The 20,929-nt window shown below is 46.6% G+C and overlaps 1 protein-coding gene and 1 pseudogene across 3 annotated transcripts; one reads left to right on the top strand and one right to left on the bottom strand.

The window, feature by feature from the left end:
* The first annotated feature begins 316 nt into the window (after positions 1–316).
* Positions 317–9,944, top strand: LOC133361461 (TAR DNA-binding protein 43-like). 3 transcript variants are annotated; one of them, XM_061580378.1, is made up of 5 exons: positions 317–567; positions 2,402–2,565; positions 3,206–3,346; positions 6,297–6,461; positions 8,590–9,944. In XM_061580378.1, the coding sequence occupies exons 1-5, from the start codon at positions 327–329 to the stop codon at positions 9,349–9,351; spliced, it is 1,473 nt and encodes a 490-aa protein (XP_061436362.1). In that variant the 5' UTR covers positions 317–326; the 3' UTR covers positions 9,352–9,944. The 3 variants fall into 3 exon arrangements, with proteins under 3 accessions (XP_061436362.1, XP_061436360.1, XP_061436359.1); XM_061580376.1 differs by having other exon boundaries at positions 6,291–6,461; XM_061580375.1 differs by having other exon boundaries at positions 6,288–6,461.
* Positions 9,945–12,997: 3,053 nt separating this feature from the next.
* LOC133361462 (COP9 signalosome complex subunit 7b-like) lies at positions 12,998–19,854 on the bottom strand (annotated as a pseudogene).
* Between the last annotated feature and the right edge of the window lie 1,075 nt (positions 19,855–20,929).

Below are 20,929 nucleotides of genomic sequence, written 5' to 3'. Positions count from 1 at the left end.
GGGGATAGTGGTGGGGGGGGGTGGGGGGGGATAGTGGTGGGGGGGGGGGGGGGGATAGTGGGGGGGGTGGGGGGGGGGATAGTGGTGGGGGGGGGGGGGGATAGGGTGGTGGGGGGGGGGGGATAGTGGTGGGGGGGGGGGTCAATTAACTTCCGCTTCCGGTCCACATCTGACCCCGCCCCCTTCTAAGTCGCAGCTTCCGGTTCCGTTTCCCGCCTCCAGCTCCTCCACGAGGCCGCCATTGTACAAGCAGCAGCAGCAGCAGCCAGCGGCCCGCTACAGACAGCGTGAAGCAGCAGCAACAGCAGCAAACAGCAGCAAACACCATGGCGTCGTACGTGCGCGTTGCGGAGGACGAGGGCGAGGAGCCGATCGAGATCCCCGCCGAGGAGGACGGCACCGTGCTGCTGTCGAGCGTCGCCGCGCAGTTCCCGGGCGCTTGCGGCCTTCGCTACCGCGCGGGAGAGGGTCGCGCCCTGCGCGGCCTGCGGCTCGCAGAGGGTGCGCTCCACCCGCCAGAGCCCGCGACCTGGGGCATCCACGTGTACCTCGTCACCTTCCCCAAGGGTGAGAGAGCGAGAGAGAGATGGAGCGAGGTAGATGAGAGAGGAGCGGTTTTTTTACGTTTCGGTGATGCGCGGTTTGTTGTTAATGTCGGCCATGTGGATTGCCTCGTTACATCCTCCCGCCATGGCGTAGAGGGTTTAAACAATAAAATATCTCCCTTGTAGCCTTCATAGACTTGGGGTAAGTGCTGTTAGCGAGCACCTATGTAGCACGGCACACGAGGGGGGGAGGCGGCAGCACCACGCCCGGCCGCCTTTGTCTCCCTCGTGGCGATGTTTGCACAGCGCACGCCACTTACTCGTTTGAGTCGAGTTAAACGGATGCGGAGTGATACCTAAGAGTACGATATGCATTTGTATTGCTATTCGCAGCAAGCAACTTGGGTTTGCTCGGAATATTTTTTTTAATTTGCGGGACCCAGGTTACGCTCATCTTGGTCTCTTGCAAATTTTGTCATCGAGCCCATGGTGAATAATGTGCAGTCTCCACCTGTTGAATATTGCCCGAAACGCAGCCTATTTTTTCCCTTTTAAGGCCACAGCGATTTTGAAGATCGTGAGTTAGCTATTTGTGCTTTATGCATAATTTTCAACGCAACATCACGAGATGACTTGCCTCTTGAGTACTGGCGTGGTTTAACAAATTCACTTGACTTTAAATCGTCAACCTTCCCCAAGGGGGGGGGGACCAGAGTTTCAAAACGTGTACAATTGTACACAAATTTGCAATGTGTACGAGTATCGTACCCAAAATGTATATACAATTTGCCGGAAAACGACTGCAATATCATAACAATAGGTCGACAACTTGTTACCTCGCCACTGTTCCCAAAGGATAGGAGATGTTATACGGGAGGGACTTGTGCACATTTAATAAATAAGCAACGTGTATCGTTTTTTGTTGTCATAGTTTTGAGAATTATAACAGCAGTGTCCTCGCATTTGCGCAGAATACAACTCACGAGGTAACTCCAGCACCTCGCGGTGTTTCTCGAACACGTGTTCCGGGGGGGCTATCAAAGACAATATGCCTCGTGTTGTCCTTTACAGGCTGGGTTTAGTGACGTTAGCGAGCAGCTTTGAATGCCTGTAGGGGGTACACGAGGCAGGGTACAATGCACAAGGTGGTGGAGTGTGGCCAGAATTACGCCCGGCCGCCTTTGTCTCCCCAGTAACGATTATAGCGCACATCGCACCAGGCTCTCGTTGAGGATGAATAGACCTCCGGAGATGAGGGTTCCAGAATGTTCATAAAATCGTTACTGATGTGGGCCCTCATCGGAAATCGAATTCGGTTGCGCCTGGTTCGAAGCGAACAACACGCGTGCAATATTACATTGCAAACGTCATAATATTAATAGAGTTTCCAAATTACATTTTATAATATTTATTTAATCGGTAGTCTTTGTACGCGACGTCTTTGTGCGTGTGATAGGCCTCGTGTTTCCGCTCACGTTGTAGCGCGTGGCTCTGGATTTCCCCACGGCCTACGCCCCGAATCCACCGTGTGTGTGTGTACAAGTTGCCGAGCCACAGCCTTCAAACGTGTAAACCCTCTCGCGGGGAATGCATCTGCAAGGGCGTTGAAGCGAGTATAGGCGGGGGCTACCTCGTATGTAATTGTTGCAAAGGCGATCTTGATTTAAAGCTTTCGTGACTGCAGGAATCCATACTCTTGGGTTATTTCGGTAAAGTCACGTAGGTAGAAAAAAGTTACCGAGTTTATTTAGGCATAAACATGCGACACACCATCGGTTAACGATGGATATGTTGACTATTTGCACTGCACCGTAGCTCAAGCAGTCGCTCATTTGGTTTTGTGTGTGCGTGCGTAGACAACAAACGCAAGATGGATGAGAGCGATGCGTGGAACGTGGCTAAGATCAAGCGCTCCGTGCAGAAGACGTCCGACCTCATCGTGCTGGGGCTGCCGTGGAAGTGCAATGAGCAGGACCTGAGGGATTACTTTACAGAGGTTGGGGACGTGCTCATGGTTCAGGTACGTTCCACTCGCGGGACAGAGAGATGGTTGAATTGGACATCCGGAAAATGTGTACAATTTGTGGTCCTGGTTTTTTTTACTTCCTCTATTCACCAAAATGTGTCCTAAAACCTAGGGAATGCATTTGCAAGTTGAAGGTATTGACTGCGAATTAAAGTGAGCTTGAGGACACGGGTCGCTAGCCTTTACACCGCCCGTGGTTTTGAACGATGGTCACCGAGAAAGGGAACATCGCGGAGATGAAGCGGTGAAATCCGCTCGTTGGTGTCGGCTGGATTGTCGCATCACTGGACCTAGCGGTGGATGAGTATCCTGAAAGGCAGAAAAAACCAAGAAGCATTTAACGGCTGTACTATACTGTCAAACTCAGTCAGACAAAAAAACTATTAATATGTTTTGGCAGGTTCTTCAGGCTGATCAAGTAGAATGTTACTTGAAAAAAATTCCATTGCAAATCAAACTTTGTTATTGTTTTATCACCCAAAATCCAAAATTACAGCACGTAATATATGGAGGTTCCTTTTGCAAGGCACAGATCATGGAGCATTTACAGGTTTGGTTTTAGCGAAAATACGCAAGGCAAGAGTTCCCCCACGCTCATTTTAGTTTAACATCTAACGATTCCTCTCCTTTGCAGGTTAAACGTGATGCCAAGTCTGGAACTTCGAAGGGGTTTGGTTTTGTCCGCTTCAGTGAGTTCGAGAGTCAGTTGAAGGCCATCTCGCAGCGGCACTTGATTGGTGGCCGCTGGTGCGATGTCAAGCTGCCCAATACCAAGGTACGTGGGATGTGCGCGTGCTTATTTAGCAGAGCTAGGTGGAAAAGGTGTGTGGATTTGGTGTGAGAAATTGATTGTGGAACTGTATGGGTCGTTAGGCGATTGTGGATACTTGGGTTTGGCAATGAGTTGCGTAAGCGTGCGTTTGATTGAAAACATTTTTTTTGGTACCGATGCAGTTTATGGAGTTAGGTGTATGACTATGAAGATGCAATTGCCTTCTGGTGATACATGCGTTGGCCTGAGTGGGTCTAATTTGGTGCGATTTGCGAATGTGGGTGTGGGTGGTGTTTTATTGTTACGATCCTGACGGTTGTGAATCCTGGTGCTGTGTAGGTGTGATAATTGTACAGATGATTGGTAGTGTTTGGAATGTGTCTTTTTGGTTTGTGTGGTGGTTGAGCTCCCTGATTTGGATGATGGCAGACTGCAGCCTTGCTGATGGCAGATTTACAACTTTGATTTGAAATGAGAAGTTGCAAACTGGTGTTCATTGCTTAAGTGACGCAACATTGGCTTCTGTTGCTCTGTTTGAGTTGACGGGGGCACATTTTTTGTCGTTTTGAAAGACAATTGAAGAACATTGGCTTATAGGAAGATGCAACCAGAAAACAATCACCTGTTAAAGACATGTACACCTCGGCCGTGTTCCCAAGCGTTGTTGGACACCAGTTTGAAGCTGTGACAAAAATACTTGGAAGATCGGGTCAAGCTTGTGTAATTGTGGCACTGCGGTGACATCACGTCCATGTGTTTTAACACAGTGCAGTAGTGTTCCAGAGTGCGTAATGACGAATTGCTTGACCTGTGTAACTTCAAAGTAATTTTCTCTACCACCAAACATTTTCAAGCACTTTTTCAACTTGGGGGCACACCGAATTGAAGTATGCATCTGCGTAATAAGACCCATTTGCCATTTAAGGGCTGTCTTCACCTTAAATTATTATACATAGCCACCATTATGCAGCATCAATGGGGTCACAATGTAGTGGGCAAAGAGATGGAGTCGCCTTCGTGGTGGTTAGCGGTCAGCAGAAGCACTTCGTTATTAGTTGAAACACCATTGTGCGAGGCGACGGCAGGAATATAATTACCTGGGCCACATCAATCGGTGTAACTCGCTCACATATTCTCCGAGCAAACAGTAGTGGCCGCGACTTTTCTGCATTTTTTCAATTGAGTGATATTTTACAATGCATTTTGGATTATAAAGTGTATCGGCAACTGCATTACAACATGCTCATTCATCATTGTGGTGTGTATAGATAATTGTGTTGGCCTATAAAAGTACGTGTAATAGTATGTATATGTTATATATATTTAAAAATGTAAGTGATACTTGTCGAACTAAATATACATGCCGTATAACTATAAAGGGTTTCACAATATCCTATAACCTAACATTTTAAATATGTTTAGTCCTATGGTTGTGCATCTTCATTTTGTAGTAGTTTGTATGTGGCTGTCAGTGTGGTTGTATATGTGACTATTAGTGTGTAGGTGTGTGTATAAGTGTGCGAGTTTGTGTGTCTCTTTGTATGAGTGAGTGATAGTGTGGGTGTGATTACAAGTACAGTGTGCGAGTGCTTGAGTGTGGGCAAGTGTGTGAGTGGTGTGTACATGAGTGCGTGAGTGCAACTGTGTGAGTTTGTAAGTGTGGGTGTGTTAGTTTATACGAGTGTGTTGGTGAGTTTACAAGTGTGAGTGCGTTGGTGTACGTGTGCATACAAGTGTGTATGCGTGTGTATGAGAGTGTGAATGTGAGCGTTTGTGCGTGTGTATAGATGTGATGTTTTGTGTTTATGTGAATGTATGTGTCGGCGTGAGTTTGTTCGTACCCATGTATGACATTTCATCCAAAGTATGAGGCTGCACAAGTTAATGTTTATAGGAAACTGGCTGACCCCATGGCAATTATGATATTGAGTGGTGTAATCTTTTATATTTGTTTCTTAACAGGGTTTGAAGAAGTTATTTGCATTCATTTGTGAAATAACGTGTATTTGGTTTTGCCTGTGTGTGTGTGCGTGTGTGGGTGTGTGCGTGCGTGTGTTCGTGGGTGTGTGTTCGTGGGTCTGAATGTGTGTGGTATGTCGTGTGGGGTGGTGTCTGATATGTGTGCGTGCGTGATGTGGGTTGCGTATATGAATGTGATTACAATGTTGTGAGTGGCGTGTGTGCCAATCTATGTATGCCTTCTTGTTGGTGGTGTTTTGTGTGTTGTGTGGCATGCTGTGACGATGTGTGTGTGGATCACTGGGTGTGGTGTGTGGTCGTGTGGGGTGTGGTATATTGTGTGAGTCCGTATTGTGGTGTGTTATTGTTGGCGTGTGGTGTGGGTGGTTCTTGTATTTCGTATGGAATGGGCTTTGGTGTTGTGCGCTGTATTGTGTGGAATTGTGTGTGGGGGTATGGTTTGCGATTTGGGGTGTGCATGCGTGTGCTTTCGAATTTTGTGTGGCGTGCTGTGTGTTTGGGTGTGGGTGTGTGGTGTGTGTTTGGGTGTGGGTGTGTGTGGTGTTTGGGTATGTGTCTGTGTGGTGTGTGTGTGGTGTTTGGGTGTGTGTGTGGTGTTTGGGTGTGTGTGTGGTGTTTGGGTGTGTGTGTGGTGTTTGGGTGTGTGTGGTGTTTGGGTGTGTGTGGTGTGTGTTGGTGTGTGTGGTGTGGTGTTGGTGGTGTGTGTGTGTGTGGTGTTTGGTGGTGTGTGTGTGTGGTGTTTGGGTGCGTGTGTGTGGTGTTTGGGTGTGTGTGGTGTTTGGGTATGTGTGGTGTTTTGGTGTGGGTGTGGTGTTTTGGTGTGGGTGTGGTGTTTTGGTGTGTGTCTGTGTGGTGTTTGGGTGTGCGTCTGTGTGGTGTTTGGGTGTGCGCGTGCTGTGTGTGCGTGTGTGTGCTGGCCGTTGCGACGTGGTCGCCACGGGTGTATGAAATGTACATATACAAGCAGCAGCAGTCGGAAACGGGTTTCCACAGCAAAAAGATCTTTGTGGGCCGCTGCCCGCCTGACCTTACCACGGAGGACCTGCGGGCATACTTCAGCCAGTTTGGAGAAGTCACCGACGTCTTCATCCCCAAACCTTTCAGGGGATTTGCCTTCGTGACTTTCACAGATGAGCAGGTGGGTTGGAACTTCATACACTTCACCTACGATCAAGTCTCCCGGAATTGCACCCAAACTTGTCAGATCTCTGTAAGATTAGCATGTTCTAGCCTGGATAGTGCTTGGATGGGCAGCCGTCATGCATTAAACGGGCATGATAAGCTGCCCGGCTACATTGTGAGTAGGGTGGCAGTTGAGTAAGATTTGTTGTACAGTGGTACCCCCCCCCCCCCCCGGAGAATCGAACTTAATAAGTTCTAGATTTGAAGCTTTCGTGACTGCAAGGATTCATAGTCTTAGGTTTTTCGGTAAAGTCACGTAGGTAAAAAATCTAAATCAATAAAAGTACATTTACTTGATACAGCTGTCGGGCTGTGGCGGTTCCACCTGAAGACGGAGGCTTGTGTTGCCTCCGAAACGTCGTGATTTTTGTTTTATTTTACTTTATTGATTTTTTACCTACGTGACTTTACCGAAAAACCTAAGAATAAGTTCCAGAAGGCCATTCGAACACCGATTTGTTCGAACACCAAATTCATTTTCCCCATAAGAATTAATGTTAATGACATTAATTGGTTCCAGACACAAGAAATCGCTCAAAGCATTTTTACACGAAGTTTACAGTAATTACATGCATAAAACCATAAAAAAAAACCAAGAAACGCAATAAATAAATAAATGGAATAAATGAAATAAATGAACATTGAACTTCACTTTACCTGTAGTAAGGAGAGTTGATGGCTTGAGATGAAGGTGGTGAGGAGGAGGTGGTAAAACCTTTGTCTGGGCAAGCGTCATGCACGCTGGCCATACGCGTCTCAGCCGTACAGGTTCTTTCAAGTCGCGATTGCCCGTTCGACCTCCGAATTTCATTCGGTTTCCGGGACAAAAAATGTTTAGAAATATCGTTCGAACACCGATTTGTTTGAGTTCTGGTGCGTTCGATCTCCGAGGTTCTACTTTACTGGTTACTTAGGTCCTCACGTCTACGCTCACTGCCCTTGCCATCGCAACATGTGGTGGGGAGGGGGGATGTCCTCTTGCAGTGGAATGACACAAGGCCTGCTGCCACATGCTTATGATTATTTTCATCCTTTTCTTTTTCAAATGACCAACCTAGATTATTTGGCTGCAATACATTTTCACGTTATAAGCCGATTGAGCTCTCATTTGTGGCCAGGCCGCTTCTGAACAAGAACTAAGAGCTCAGTGGGCTTTTACAGTCGAGTGTTAGATTATTTATTTGTAGTGATTGCTTAACTTTTCTAAAACATTGCATTGCTATTATTTTTTTGTATTGTAACTTTCTGACCCATGCCCCTACTGGACATCTGCTTAAAAATAGCTTAATAGCTCATCGGATTTCTGCAGGACAAATAAAGATTATGATTCTGTTATGACAGGAAAGAGCCTTACATACTGGTATTCGGTCACATTTAAAATATACACGGATAGAAATGTTAGCGTCAGCGTTGAAATAAAACAAAAATTGTTAAATTGATTCAGGGTGTAGGGGAACACTTAAGCCTTGCCGAGTAGGACATGGGTTCGATTTCCTGGTTCTCTGGTTTCTTTACACGGCTGAATAACAAAAAAGTGCACTATGGTGTACCTGGTTTTTGGCCAACACCCCAATGCTGAAATAATACCTGCAAATGACTCAATGGGGGTTACACAGCAGCAAAATCGCCCCCCTTCCTGCAACATCTTGGCAAGACCCTCCTGAAGCTTTTTTGAGTAAACAAGTTTCATCATATTAATAATAATACACTAATGTCAAACTACATTTAGATGTTGAGGTGCTTCGTAAAAAAACTAATTGGAGTAGCTTTTGGATTTGCCTTATAAAGTTGATACATTGCTAAACTTTTGTTGGATGTTCCATGTGATTGTTGCTATTTGCTTATCGCCCCTCAATCATATACACTTAACTATGCAGTCCCAGTGATGTGGAAACATGCAAAAATGTACATGCACAGCAAAACATTCTAGTTTCTCAAGTATTAAGAATGTTAAAATATGCATGACAAAAGTTGTGCAGTTCCAATATAAAGGCATAATGTTGCACACATGAATGATATTAAAAAACAATATACATATTTTTTAAATGTGTTATGTGTGTGCGTGCGTGTGGATGCATTGACAGGTGGCAAACAGCCTGTGTGGAGAAGACCTCATCATCAAGGGGTCCAGCATTCACATCTCCAGCGCCGATCCCAAGGGCAGCAACAACGCCATGGGGAACGCCAATCCAAACTTCTCGGCGCTGGGCCTCAATCCGCAGCACCAGTCGCAGTCGTTCACGGTCAACACTGCCGCCCTTGAGCAAGTGGCGCGCTACGCAAACTTCGGCTCTTCCAGCGGCAGCTCGAGTGGCAATAACACACCCAGCAACAACTACGGTTATGGCTACGGCTACGGATATGGGAATAACCCCTTTGGTCCGTTCACGGGGTCAAATTCGACGTCGAATGCCGCCCAGTCCAGCCACGGATCTTCGTCCTTTAATCGCGGTGGAGGCGGCGGCGGGGGCGGGATGAACGCCGCGGGGAGCGCGTCAAATTCCTCCAGCCTTGGCGGCGCAGCAGGAGACGGGAGCATGAATCCGCTGGGCTCGTTCAATCTCAGCCCCGCGGTGATGGCTGCCATGATGCAGAGTGGTTGGAATATGATGGGGATGTTTCAGGGGCAGGGGCAGGGTCAGGGTCAGGGGCAAGGCCATGGCCAAGCGCAGGCTTTGGAGCAGTCGCAGGCAAATAAGTCTGGGGGATATGGGGCGAGTGGGGGGCAGGGAGGAGGTGGCTATGGGGGGTGGGGTGGAACTGGAGGTTCTACGGGGAGCGGAGCAGCGCACGGCACCCAGTCTTATGCCTCCTCCAGCTACGAGGCCAAACCACATGGCTGGTAAACGCTTCCTTTGTGTACCTGCTTAACAACAGTGTATGCATTGTAAAACAGTGTGATACATTTTAGGATTATTTTTATTGCATCAGTTTTTTAATTCTGTTAACTTCTACGTGTGTGTGTAGTGTAGCGGTTAGTGCGCTACGCTACGAACCCAGGAACTCAAGTTCGATTTTTGATCACGGCCAAAACCAGTGACGATTATCTGAATCTGTCCTGGGCCTCCCCTAGGAAGACTCGGCCTCAAATGAGTACCTGGTGCGGTGCATAATCATCACCACTGGGGAGACAAAGGCGGCTGGGCATGGTGCTGGCCACCCATCTCCTCGTGTGCCGTGCCGGCCTTCATAGGTGCTCGCTAACAGCGCTTGCTCCAACAGTCTGTTAAATTGTCTGAGCTGGAAAATAAAATTTGATCTTTTTTTTTGTGAAGTCATTGGTGAGATCATCAGTGCCTACACTTGACCCATCTTCATCATCGCAGTTGTCTAGATTCGGTGGTGTCCTCTTAGCATTCTGACGGAGCCACAATGCAAAAGTAATACATTTTTATAACAGTATCGCGTGTATAATTACCTCACACGCAGCTCAAGAATGGCATAGAGCGTGATACATTTTTAAAACGGTGGTTGGATACCCACGTGCAAGCCGCCATCTCGGCCACCCCATCGCCCCCAACATCTCTTCACAGCCAGCGGAAGAACGGGAATGGTGACTTGCCCCCCCCCCCCCCGCCAGGCAGTCTATAGCTTTGCACGTCAACATCATCTAGAATGTAACGCTCTTTCTCGCCAAGAGGGACAATTTGGACTTCCACCAATCATGGTGGTTGGCTGCTGTTGTCACGATGCCCCCTCCCTTCCCCGCATTGTTGCGTGGTCAGTTTTCACTTTTCCACAATATAAATCTGATGGTAATTTTCTAGAACCGATAGATGGAGAATGTGTTCAAAAAGTTGCAAGTGTTATATTCTTCACAGTACTGTTAAGTCACGAAATAAAATGTGTTTTGGGGAATCGTTCATTTGCAAGAACATCATTTTTACGAGCTTGTTGGTGAACGTGCACCTTTCATTAAAGTGGCGTCCTGTTTTTGTTTTCGTGGCCATGTTTTTTTGGCAACGTTTATTTCGCTTATCGGGACATTTTGTGTGATTTTTTTCTCGACGAATTTTTCTCCCATTTTTTTTACTGGTTGTGCTCACGATGTCATTCCATAAGATGGAACCCATTTATCTCTTAGTGCATCCCTTTTGTATAGGACTAGCTGTACTGCTCGGCTTCGCCCGGGACTTGGATTCACCACGCCTGGCCGCCTTTGTCTCCTCAGTGGCCATGTTCACACCACAACAATTACTTGTTTGAGGCGGAGTCGACCTAGGGGAGGCCCAGGACCGGTTCAAATAATCGGGAATCGAACTCGGGTCGCCGGGTTCGTAGCGCGGCGCGCTAACCACGACACTATGCGTTACGCTTCCACATGCGTGGGTCACGTGACAGATGTGACGTCACAGCTCACTTGCCGTGCAAAAAAATCTGCATTATTGAGCTCCCCCAAAAAAACAAATACAAAAGTGTATTTTTATAATTTTTGCATGGTGTACAGTCTGGAAAGTACCCACATGGAAAATGTCCAGTTTGTTGCATGTTGGGAAGTACGCTAAACATTTTAAACAGACACATTCACAACTTTGCCTTTTATATATATATATGGAGATGGAGATATACCACGGATGGGTATCACTGAGCTACCTCTTGAGAGACCTAAATGTTACATCTGGTCCACTTGGGGCAGTGGTTCTTAACCTGGGCATGGCACATTTTTTTAGAAGGTAAATCGTTGAAACACAAATTCAGGACGGGCATGTATGTACAACGAGGTTTCATCAAACCCTGTATTTGCTAACATACTTTTTTTACGATTGAGAACCAAAGGGGGTGGGGGGTACAAGGCTGCAATGAAGGTTAAATACTGACCTAGAGAAACGCTTTCCCATTACCGCTGAGATTAACATTCATGTACCGTTAATTATTTTAAAAGTGCCTTGGTTAAGGCGCTATATACATTTATTTAAGGTGAGATGAGAGTCGAGCAATACATTTGATATCTTGAAGCTGGTATTTAGCCAAATTATATTACATCTTTGGGTTTTTGAGTGCAGTAATTGGTCACCTGAGATCAACTCTGCATTCGAAAACCCATTTGGTCCTAGGAAGTTGCTTGGATTTGAACCAAGAAATCTCTGGTGCCACCTCTGCACTGACCTGATCCACACTGCAAAACCAGTCAAATCTAACAATGGAATTGTAGTATATTAGTATCCTATACTGCTAAAGAACGCTCAGCTTTGCAAATAATACAAAGCAACAATAAAGTGTTTCAAAACGAAGCGGTAGGACATCACGTGCAAGCCATGTTGACCATAACCCCCAACATGAACGAGTGGAAGAACGGGAAGTGATTTTTTAATCCTTTATATTAAGTTCACTTGCTTGCTTGCGCGCTTACGACCGTGCAAATCTTTCGGTCGTGTTTTAACCCACTTCCCGAGATCCAATCGAGCTGACATTTTGCACACAGACTCGTGCGTGACAATTTTTTTCCAAAATTTTACACTTTTTAGGACAAAAATATATTTAATTACCAATTGCTTAATGGTGCAATGCAATCATCTGACCCATAGGTGGCAGCCATCTCAAGCCAGAGGACGAGAGGACTCTAGCCGCCACGCATTTAAAGGATTGAAAAACTTAGCTTTTACGGGTTAATTTTTTCCCCCTGCACCCGAGCCCAAAGCTTGTACAGCGGTGCCCAGTGTCTCAAGCTTTTGCTCATAGACGAGTTGGCCTCTCCAATCTCAATGGTTTGCCATTCCCACAATGTCCTTTGTTCTGCCACACGGTCAGCTCTTTTAACAAGCTTGACCAAACGCCTGTACATTTCCAAAGTTTTAGCACATCCAACCAAATACTGGTCTTGATTTACACAAGGTATGTCATGTGCTTGGTCAGTGACAATTCCATGTATTGAATTGCACGCAGTAGGTTCAGGCTTTTTTTCCAGCCACTTGAGGCTTTATTTTCCACATTGGCTTGGCAAAATAATTTTTTCCACAATGGTTACCACGCCCGTCCTCAGCTTTGTCAGGAGAATAATACTGGTAGGAACCTGGTTACACCAGCCCACATGGGATTATTGTATCCGTCTGTCCATCGTGCATCCAAAAATGGGAGGGGTGGGGCTGGGTGGGGAGGGGCTTGGAGGGGAGGGGTTGGGCTGGGTGGGGAGGGGCTGGTCACCCCGTGGTGCCCTTATTAAACTCAACGTTTAACCTACTCACGCCGGCTTGTGCCCGCCCTCACAGTCGGGCATATTTGCGGAATATACCACGCCGCCGTTGACCCTGGCCATTGACCGAGCAACCCAACGTTCCTACCAGCTCCCTCCGCACGAATGTGTTTTATTTGGAACTCCCAGAGTAGTGCAAATCTTCACGTTGAGAGCACGGTCCACCAAAACGACCATTGGAACTTAGATATGAAAAGTAAACCTTATGTACAAGAGAGGTAGCCACTTAGCCACCTGCCCTGCTACAGAGAGTAACCGGGAAACGAATGTAACAACTTTAAAAAGACACATTGTTCAGTTTCCAAAGCATAGACTTTATTAACATCTTCGCAATCGTGGGTGTGAAGGGGCACGTGTGTTTCTTGACTGGCTGTTAGGCAGAGGTAGAAATAAAACCTCTAAATGCATGAGTTTTTCGCATTGCTGGTGCAATGTGTAGATATGCGAGCGCTGTAGGTGGATAACCAGTGAAAACTTGCATATGAATTTGTACTTAGATCAGCAATTCTCTGCCCATGAAACATTACCCGTCATCTGGGGTTGCTGTAAACCACAAGTGGCTGTACTTGTGTTGTATCAATGATGTGACAGTTGTGGCCTGGAAGCAAATACTTTGGGCATCAATTGGTGAGATTTTGCAGTTTTGCCGTTTGTTTTGGGTTACAAAGCAGATAACTTCCATGAAGACAGCTGGATTATACACCGAGGACATAAGCACATAGCCTCGGCTTCATAGTATCCATCTAAAGTCCACTATATTTAGACAAGCCTTCGACCAAGGCACTAAATACATCCTGTCAAATTAATTGCCAACGAGATATTTTTTTGCAAAGGGATGCTGTAAAAGTGATTGTAATTTGATACATTTTCCATACTCCTAATGCACAGTAGCATTTTTTATACAAATCTGTGACACTTGAAATGGCTGGGTTTGAATCCATCAACCCTGCAGCTCACAAGAGCGTCCACATTGGCCACGTACGGTGCGAAAGAAGTTCAACATGCACGTACATGCCCCTGTGTCTTGAACCTACATTTTTCGGAGCTATTTGCTTCGTATCTCAAAAGGAGTTAAGGATTACATCCATGGCCTTGTCTTAAACTCGGGCCATGATTTTATATCCCAGGAGTTCATTTGCACAATCGTGTACATTTATAAACATGTTCGGTCACTGCGTTTATGAGGACAGCTGCTGCAGCGTCATTGCACTGTATAGATGAAAGCGTTCGATTTTGTCAGTGTACACAGGCTTAATTTATACATGTATGCATCATTTCTGTGTGAATTGTGTATGTACAGATCATTTGCTGTCTGCTTGCGCACCGTGTGTGTGTGTGTGTATATACAGAAACGTGCAGATGTCAGCATAAAATGTATGTGTCTGTTAATATTTTATATGTACCTACTGTGCATATTATGTGCGTGTGCAATGCTTGTATTCAGTTGGACTTTGACCAAATCTTTCCACTGCCCCTCAACCTGAAAACAAAGAAATTATTGACAAGGCATAAGACTCAGTCGGCATAGCATTTCTAGACTTCCTGTATTAAATCTCACATTTGAAAGCAGAACATTGGATGTAACTGAAATCAGAGGGACCCCCTCATCCACGGGGACACGTACCCTTTGACCTTACTGGGTTTTTTCCCAGGGTGCCGTTGTGGGATCGGGGGTCGCCATGGCGTCGCGGCTCTCCACCACCTGGTCCATCTCCTGGGCGGCCGAGGCAGCTGCGGCCTTCATGGTCTGCTTTAGGGAGCTCACCTACACATACGTACACAATGGCTTGTACAAACACAGGTGTCCCGTGTGACCCACATACAATGTTGGGGCAAGCGCTGTTATTACAAGCAGCGTTTTCACCCTCCGCACATATAATGTCTGGAAAAAGCAAACGGAATTCAAGATAAATAAACGGGAAATAAGAGTTGAAGGAATATATTAACGGGACGGGTCAGGAAACATGAGGATATGGAGGAAGAGGCTAAATAAGGACATTGAAGCTGCTTGCAGCAGGGTCTGCTTTGACTGGGTGGGGAGAGGGCAGGGATTGAGTGGGGGTGGCCACAAGAGGGATACAAGTAAGCACACCGACATGCGCCGGCATCTTGGAATTAACGCAATCATTGCATCGGCGATGGAAAACATCAGTGGCAAGTGGAATCTGCACCTGTCCTGAGCCTCCCTGAGGTTTACTTGGCCTTAAACGAATGGCGGAGGTGGTGTGTAAACAACAGCACTAAGCAGACAAAGGCAGCTAGCTTCGATTTTCTGGTCATAACCCAGTGTATGCTGTACAGGCCTCAGTGGGTGCCCGCTAACGGTCTATATACTCGGGAGCTCTTGTCTTGATGCTCTGCTATGAATGCTGGCGAGTTATTACCCACCTCGTTCTCGATCTGTGCGCGCACTGCGATTTGGTTTTCCTTGGTGGAGTTGGCGCGCAGAATCTGAGCCTCGATGTTTAACAGAACAGCTTCACAACCATCACACCTAGAACAGAGCATTTTCAATTATTAATTATAACACGAATTTCAATACTGCTTATAATGTAAAGAACACCCGCATGTTAACCTCATTGCACTGGGTTGTTTTGATTGCACTCTTCATATATATGTGTACTCAAAGCACTTAAATATTAGCATTTTCTCAAAAGGTATTTTATACACACTTAAAAAGAATGGCATAATATTAGCATTAAATCTGCTTTATCTATGAAAATATGGATAGACATATACAGCCGGTCCCCGCTTTTACGACAATGCATTCCTGGAAACCCCACCGTAAATATGATTTTTGCAACAGTAGAAACATCACTTGCCGATGTTTTTTTTTTTCCTTTTACCAGCCATATTTAACGGGGTTTAATCGATAGAAATCCATTAAAAAATACATTTGAGAACAACAAAAGCTCCATGCCAGGCAAGCCACATCGGAAAACCAGACTGACTGTTCAAATGTCCTCAGAGTCATTTCGTAAATCAAGTTTCTGCGTCGTAAATCGATCCATGGTGGTGTTATATAAACCTCGTAAATATGGATCGTCGCACACCGGACCAGAGACTGCCTGTACACACCCCCATAACCAACACGGCATGGGAAGCCCTTTATCCAGCAGTGGATTGACAAACGGGGGGGTTACATGGCCAAGCGGCGGCACATCTGGCGTTGTTCGAGTCTAGTGGCTGCTCTGGTTAACACTGTGGGTCTGTACTAACATTAAAGGTCCCATGACGTTATTCGGATCAGTAGACCATGTCATACCCGGCGTCAAAGTCCAACATTTCTAAATTATTCATAATCAACGTTTTTGGGTTAGCAGAGCCTCACCATTCTGGCAAATTGCCCGATGATGCTGGATGCAATTACCAGCGAAACGTCGTACTCAAAAATTGTAAATGTTGTGGTTTCACGCTTCAACACACCGGTGGGCTAAAGCAGTGAACTATTTGTCTTTTGTCAACGTGACACTTTTTTTTTTGCTGATTGGCCGTGTCGGGTGGTGGAGGGTTACGATACATTTATAAATAACGCGATCTAACCCAAAAACGTTGATTATGAATTTCTAAATTACCCACAATTACTTGCTTGGAAACGCCACATAGCAACATCTCTCCCTGCTGGCAAATGAATGCCCCATTTCAGGCTGGAACTGCATACACATCTTGCGCTGCATAGGGAGAGCTGAAACTGGGGGGTCCCATTGTATGTATGGCTAGATAAGACGAGAGCATTTGAACGGCTGAGATCAGATGTGGCGTGACGGGCGCTTTGATCTGCCCCCAGCATCTAAGCAACGGCCCTTATAAACACAATTCCTTCTCCTTGCATGCGCGTGATCGCCACGTGCTCACCACTGCTGCAGGGTGTTGATGATGGCATTGGCGTCGCTGGCGCGCACGTCGCGTCCGATGCAGGTGTCCACCTCGAGCTGGCGCCGGCGCTGGTCCAGCTTGCCGTGCACGATGTCGGCGTAGATTGCCTCGATGATCACGTCCTCCAGGTGCCGCAGGTTCGTCAGGCCCAGCTCGCTGAGCAGCACGCCGTACGGGATGCACTGCACAGTGCCAAGATGCCGTCACACTGCCTTGAAACGGACTGTTGGTTTGCTCATTTTTGTTTAAGCAGGTGATAACCGAAAAGGCCAGGTGGCAAGAGTGATGTGGGTCACCAAAATGACAAGCAAAGACGTTCAAGCACAGCAATGAAGGAAACAGAAATCTGAGCAAAGATAACTGTGTAACGGGAGAAAAAAAATTGCACAAACATGCATCAATGCTGGGGCGGTTGATATTAGCGAGCACCCGATTCAGGCCAGAACAGATGACAAACACACGGCATCAGCCAGTCACGAGGCAGGTCTAGTGGTGGTGCATGCACGTGATTCATCGCTTTCAGAGAGCTGGTGGATTATACAATTTGTGAAAATCCCAGAGACCTACTGGGCTGCGAGGTGACCGGGTGAAGGCAGTACCAGAAGTAGGTTTGTGAACCCATCTTTGCGGATTTTTTGAGTATCCCCTTGTATGCATAGCTAGCTCTGATTACTCTGGTTAAACCCACGTGCATAGCGCTCCATCTCAATACAGGCCCTCCTGAAAGAGCTATTTGAAACTCCGTGAGGTTTCCTGTATAACTGAATATTATGAAATGTGTACCATTCAACCACGCAATGCTCACCGGGCTAATATTACTCTAAAAGTCCTTGAAGAGATGGAGCTCTGGTTGAGCGAGCCTTCATAAGATAAGTGGTTAAGTTAGTTCTTTGAATAAACCATTCAGATGCACTATTAAACTAAAATTAAACGAATCTGGATTTACACGAGGGGGGGTCTAGGGGACAGACTGTCATCCTTAAAACATAAAGCATCCAACCCAGTTGCACGCAGTTTGAAATAACCCAGCCGTGTTAACATGCAACAGTAGTCTCTGTTAGCAATGCATCTGTCAACAAATCAACACACTCAAACGTAAATACGTAAACCACATCACCTTCATCTTTGCAGCCAGGCTTACGATGGTTAAATGTCTCAGCTTGTTTTTCTGTGCTTCTGACAGATTCGGCAGATTCGATGAATTAGCTACAAAGACACACACATCCGTGTAACAAATTAAATTAGGTGGTAGTTAAGTCATCACCGCACCTTCCCCTCGGCCTAGATGCACAGCAAAGCTACATGAAGTGGGGGGGGGGGATTACAGATGGGGTTGTAATGGAAGTCAGGCAGCTTGTGTGGAAAGATCACGTGGTCAAAATGTTAACTTATTGGGCTTGCAAATGGAGGCCACCCCCACAGATTATATGGAATCCATCATGTAGGATTATGAATAATTAGGGGAATTAGTGATCGGCCTCAAAGAAATGAGTTAAAACACGTGTGCAGTTCACATGCAATAGCTGCCTGTGATAACAATGTCAAAAAGTCAGTGATTTCTTGTTCAATGGGCATTGATGTAGTGCTGATATCCTGTTTACAGCCCTGAGCCAATGGGGACATTCCTTATTTTTATAGCAACAAGAACATACCCATAGGACAACCACTGTCTTCTTACCACAAAGTGGTACTCATTTTATTAACCTCAGAGGGATGATGGGCTCAGCTAATGCCACAACTATTGGTTGAAATCACAACCAAGCGATTGTGAGCCACTCACTTTGCTCTGCTGAGCCACCTGGCTGGATTCATAATGTCAGATATTAGTAACAAGGGAAATGAGTATCGTCTAAATGCACTCTGTTATAAATCTACGTGCAGTCCTCATGAGTAAAACAATTACGCTGATAATGTAGACACAGCCAAAGTGGAGAAGTTTTACTAGCATCATTGTGCACTTAAATGCATGTAGCAAGTGTGCCTGTGTAAGCGCACGCACCAGTATAGTCCGAGTATGTTCCATATGCAAACAACTGTAGCAACTGGAAATGTGGAGCATGAGGTCCGTTGCTCAACTGTGGACAAATTTGAACAATTACATCAGTTAGCTGTTCATAGTCACTTAAATATACAAACGTCATTGCAATATACCGATCACTGTGAGCACCAAAATCTCCCCTGTGTTTACAATATCAGTGCACCACATGACATGTGCAAAATTAATTAACCATGAACACAATTAACCACGTTTTCCAAACTCTTTGGTTCTTTCGGTAAAGTCACGTAGGTAGAAAAAATAAAAGATCATGACATTTCGATGGCCACACAAATAATCGTCCTCAGCTGGGATTCCTGCACCTGCAGTCACGAAAGCTTCAAATCATGTTTTCCAAGTTGAAAACCATTTATTCCAGTTTAACACGTAGACTATCGCGACCAATATCATATTTCCAAGTTTAAACCATTTATTCCAGATTAACGCGTAGGCTTTCGCGACCAATATCATCCATAATACAGGTTTTTTGGGTTAGATCGCGTAAATATCTGGCTGTCGCCTGATGAAGCTAGTTATAATTACTGGCGAAACGTCGTACTCAGATTGTAAATGTGTGGCTTTGCTCCCCAACACACCGGTGTGCTGTACTAGTACGAATTGCCACGTTCTGTTTACTGACAAACTTTGCTAATGGGCAGTGTCGGGTTGGTGGCTGGTTCAACGGACACATTCCATATTTACGCAATTTAACCCCAAAAAAACTGTATTATGGCATTTATTCCAACGTACAGGAATCACCATTGCAAGAGTTGACTCCCGGAGATGACGTGTAGATGAGTGAGCGGATTCTCAACCAGTGGGTTGCGCTCACCCTTGGTAGGGTGCTACCCACAGGTTTTGCCCCACGTGCTGGAGCTTCCTCCAGGAACTTAAATAAAACAGCCCAACCACCCCCCCCCCCCCCCCCCCCCCCCCCGAAGCTCCAAGCACATGGAAGCGAAACGCTGGACATCGTGCCGAACAACATACGGCAACAACCCGCAAACACACCCGACGGCTACGCGGCACGCCCCGTGAAAACCTACGTAGTAGTCGTAGGAGCACGAGAGCTCTCTCCCTGGCTGGCAAAGCCGCTCACTCACCCTCCTGCACGCTGGGGACCTCGAGCAGCTCCCCGAACACGTACACTCCCGGCGCGTCCAGGGCTTGCTCGATGAGAGCGCAGAGCGCCACGCCTTGCGCCGAGCGAGCCAGCAGCACAAACTGCTCGATTGGCTTTCCCTCCATCTACACGCCGCGCACACAAGCACACATATACCCCCGTGTAGCCTTAACAGACTGATGGGGCAAGTGCTGTTAGTGAGCACCTATGAAGGCTGGCACTGTGGCACACGAGGGGGTGGGTAGCCGCTTTTGTCTCCCGAACGGCGATGTCCACACACCGCACTGGGTACTCATTTGAGGCTGAGTTGACCTAGGGGAGGCCCAGGACCCGGTTCAGATAATCGTCACTGGTGTTGGCCGTGCGCGGGAATCGAACTCAGGAAGCCGGGTTTGAAACGCAGCGCGCTAACCGCTACACTCCCGCTCCCCTTACACACACACGTGCGTGTGTACAGCACAGCACTCTCGTACGCTGTACGCACGTATATGGACAAATGGCAGATATTGTGAAATGCTGTAGTTTGAGGATTGGTGGCCTCAGTAGTTGGCGCACTGTACTATGAACACCATTACAACGTTCAGTTCCTGGCCACGGCTAAAGTCAGTGGCGAGTGTGTGACCATACTTCACAACTTGCGTCATGACAAGAGAGACCCAAAGACAGAAGATATTGACAACACAGTAATTCTAACTGACCCCAGATAAGTTCACGCTATCCACACTGTGTTCATCCACTACATTGCAGGTCATAACGCATTTATTTATGCTTCTTAGCTCGCAGTGTTCGCCTTTGGGATTCCCTCCATCGTCTAATTTACTACGTTCCTATAACAATGTTCAATTCAAGAAAGTATGACTCTTATATATGATACATTCAGGAATGCTGTTGTTTTTTTGCCCACTTGATGCTTTAGGCCACTGGGTCTTTGGACAGGTGACCACCCAGCCTCATCCTACTAACCTCATGCCAACCTCACCCTCACCTCATGCCAACCTCACCCTCACCCCAACCACACCCCAACCTCACCCTCATCCTAACTTCCCCTGACTACATCCCAACCTCACCCTCACCTCATGCCAACCTCACCCTCACGCCAACCACACCCCAACCTCACCCCAACCTCACCCAACCTCACCCTCATCCTAACTTTACCCTGACTACTCCCAACCTCACCTCATGCCAACCTCACCCTCACCT

Source organism: Lethenteron reissneri, unplaced genomic scaffold, assembly GCF_015708825.2.
Source record: "Lethenteron reissneri isolate LAM-NWPU_2019-01 unplaced genomic scaffold, ASM1570882v1 scaffold_1083, whole genome shotgun sequence".
NCBI classification, from domain to species: Eukaryota; Metazoa; Chordata; class Hyperoartia; order Petromyzontiformes; family Petromyzontidae; genus Lethenteron; species Lethenteron reissneri.
This window is presented reverse-complemented; position numbering and strand designations above follow the sequence as displayed.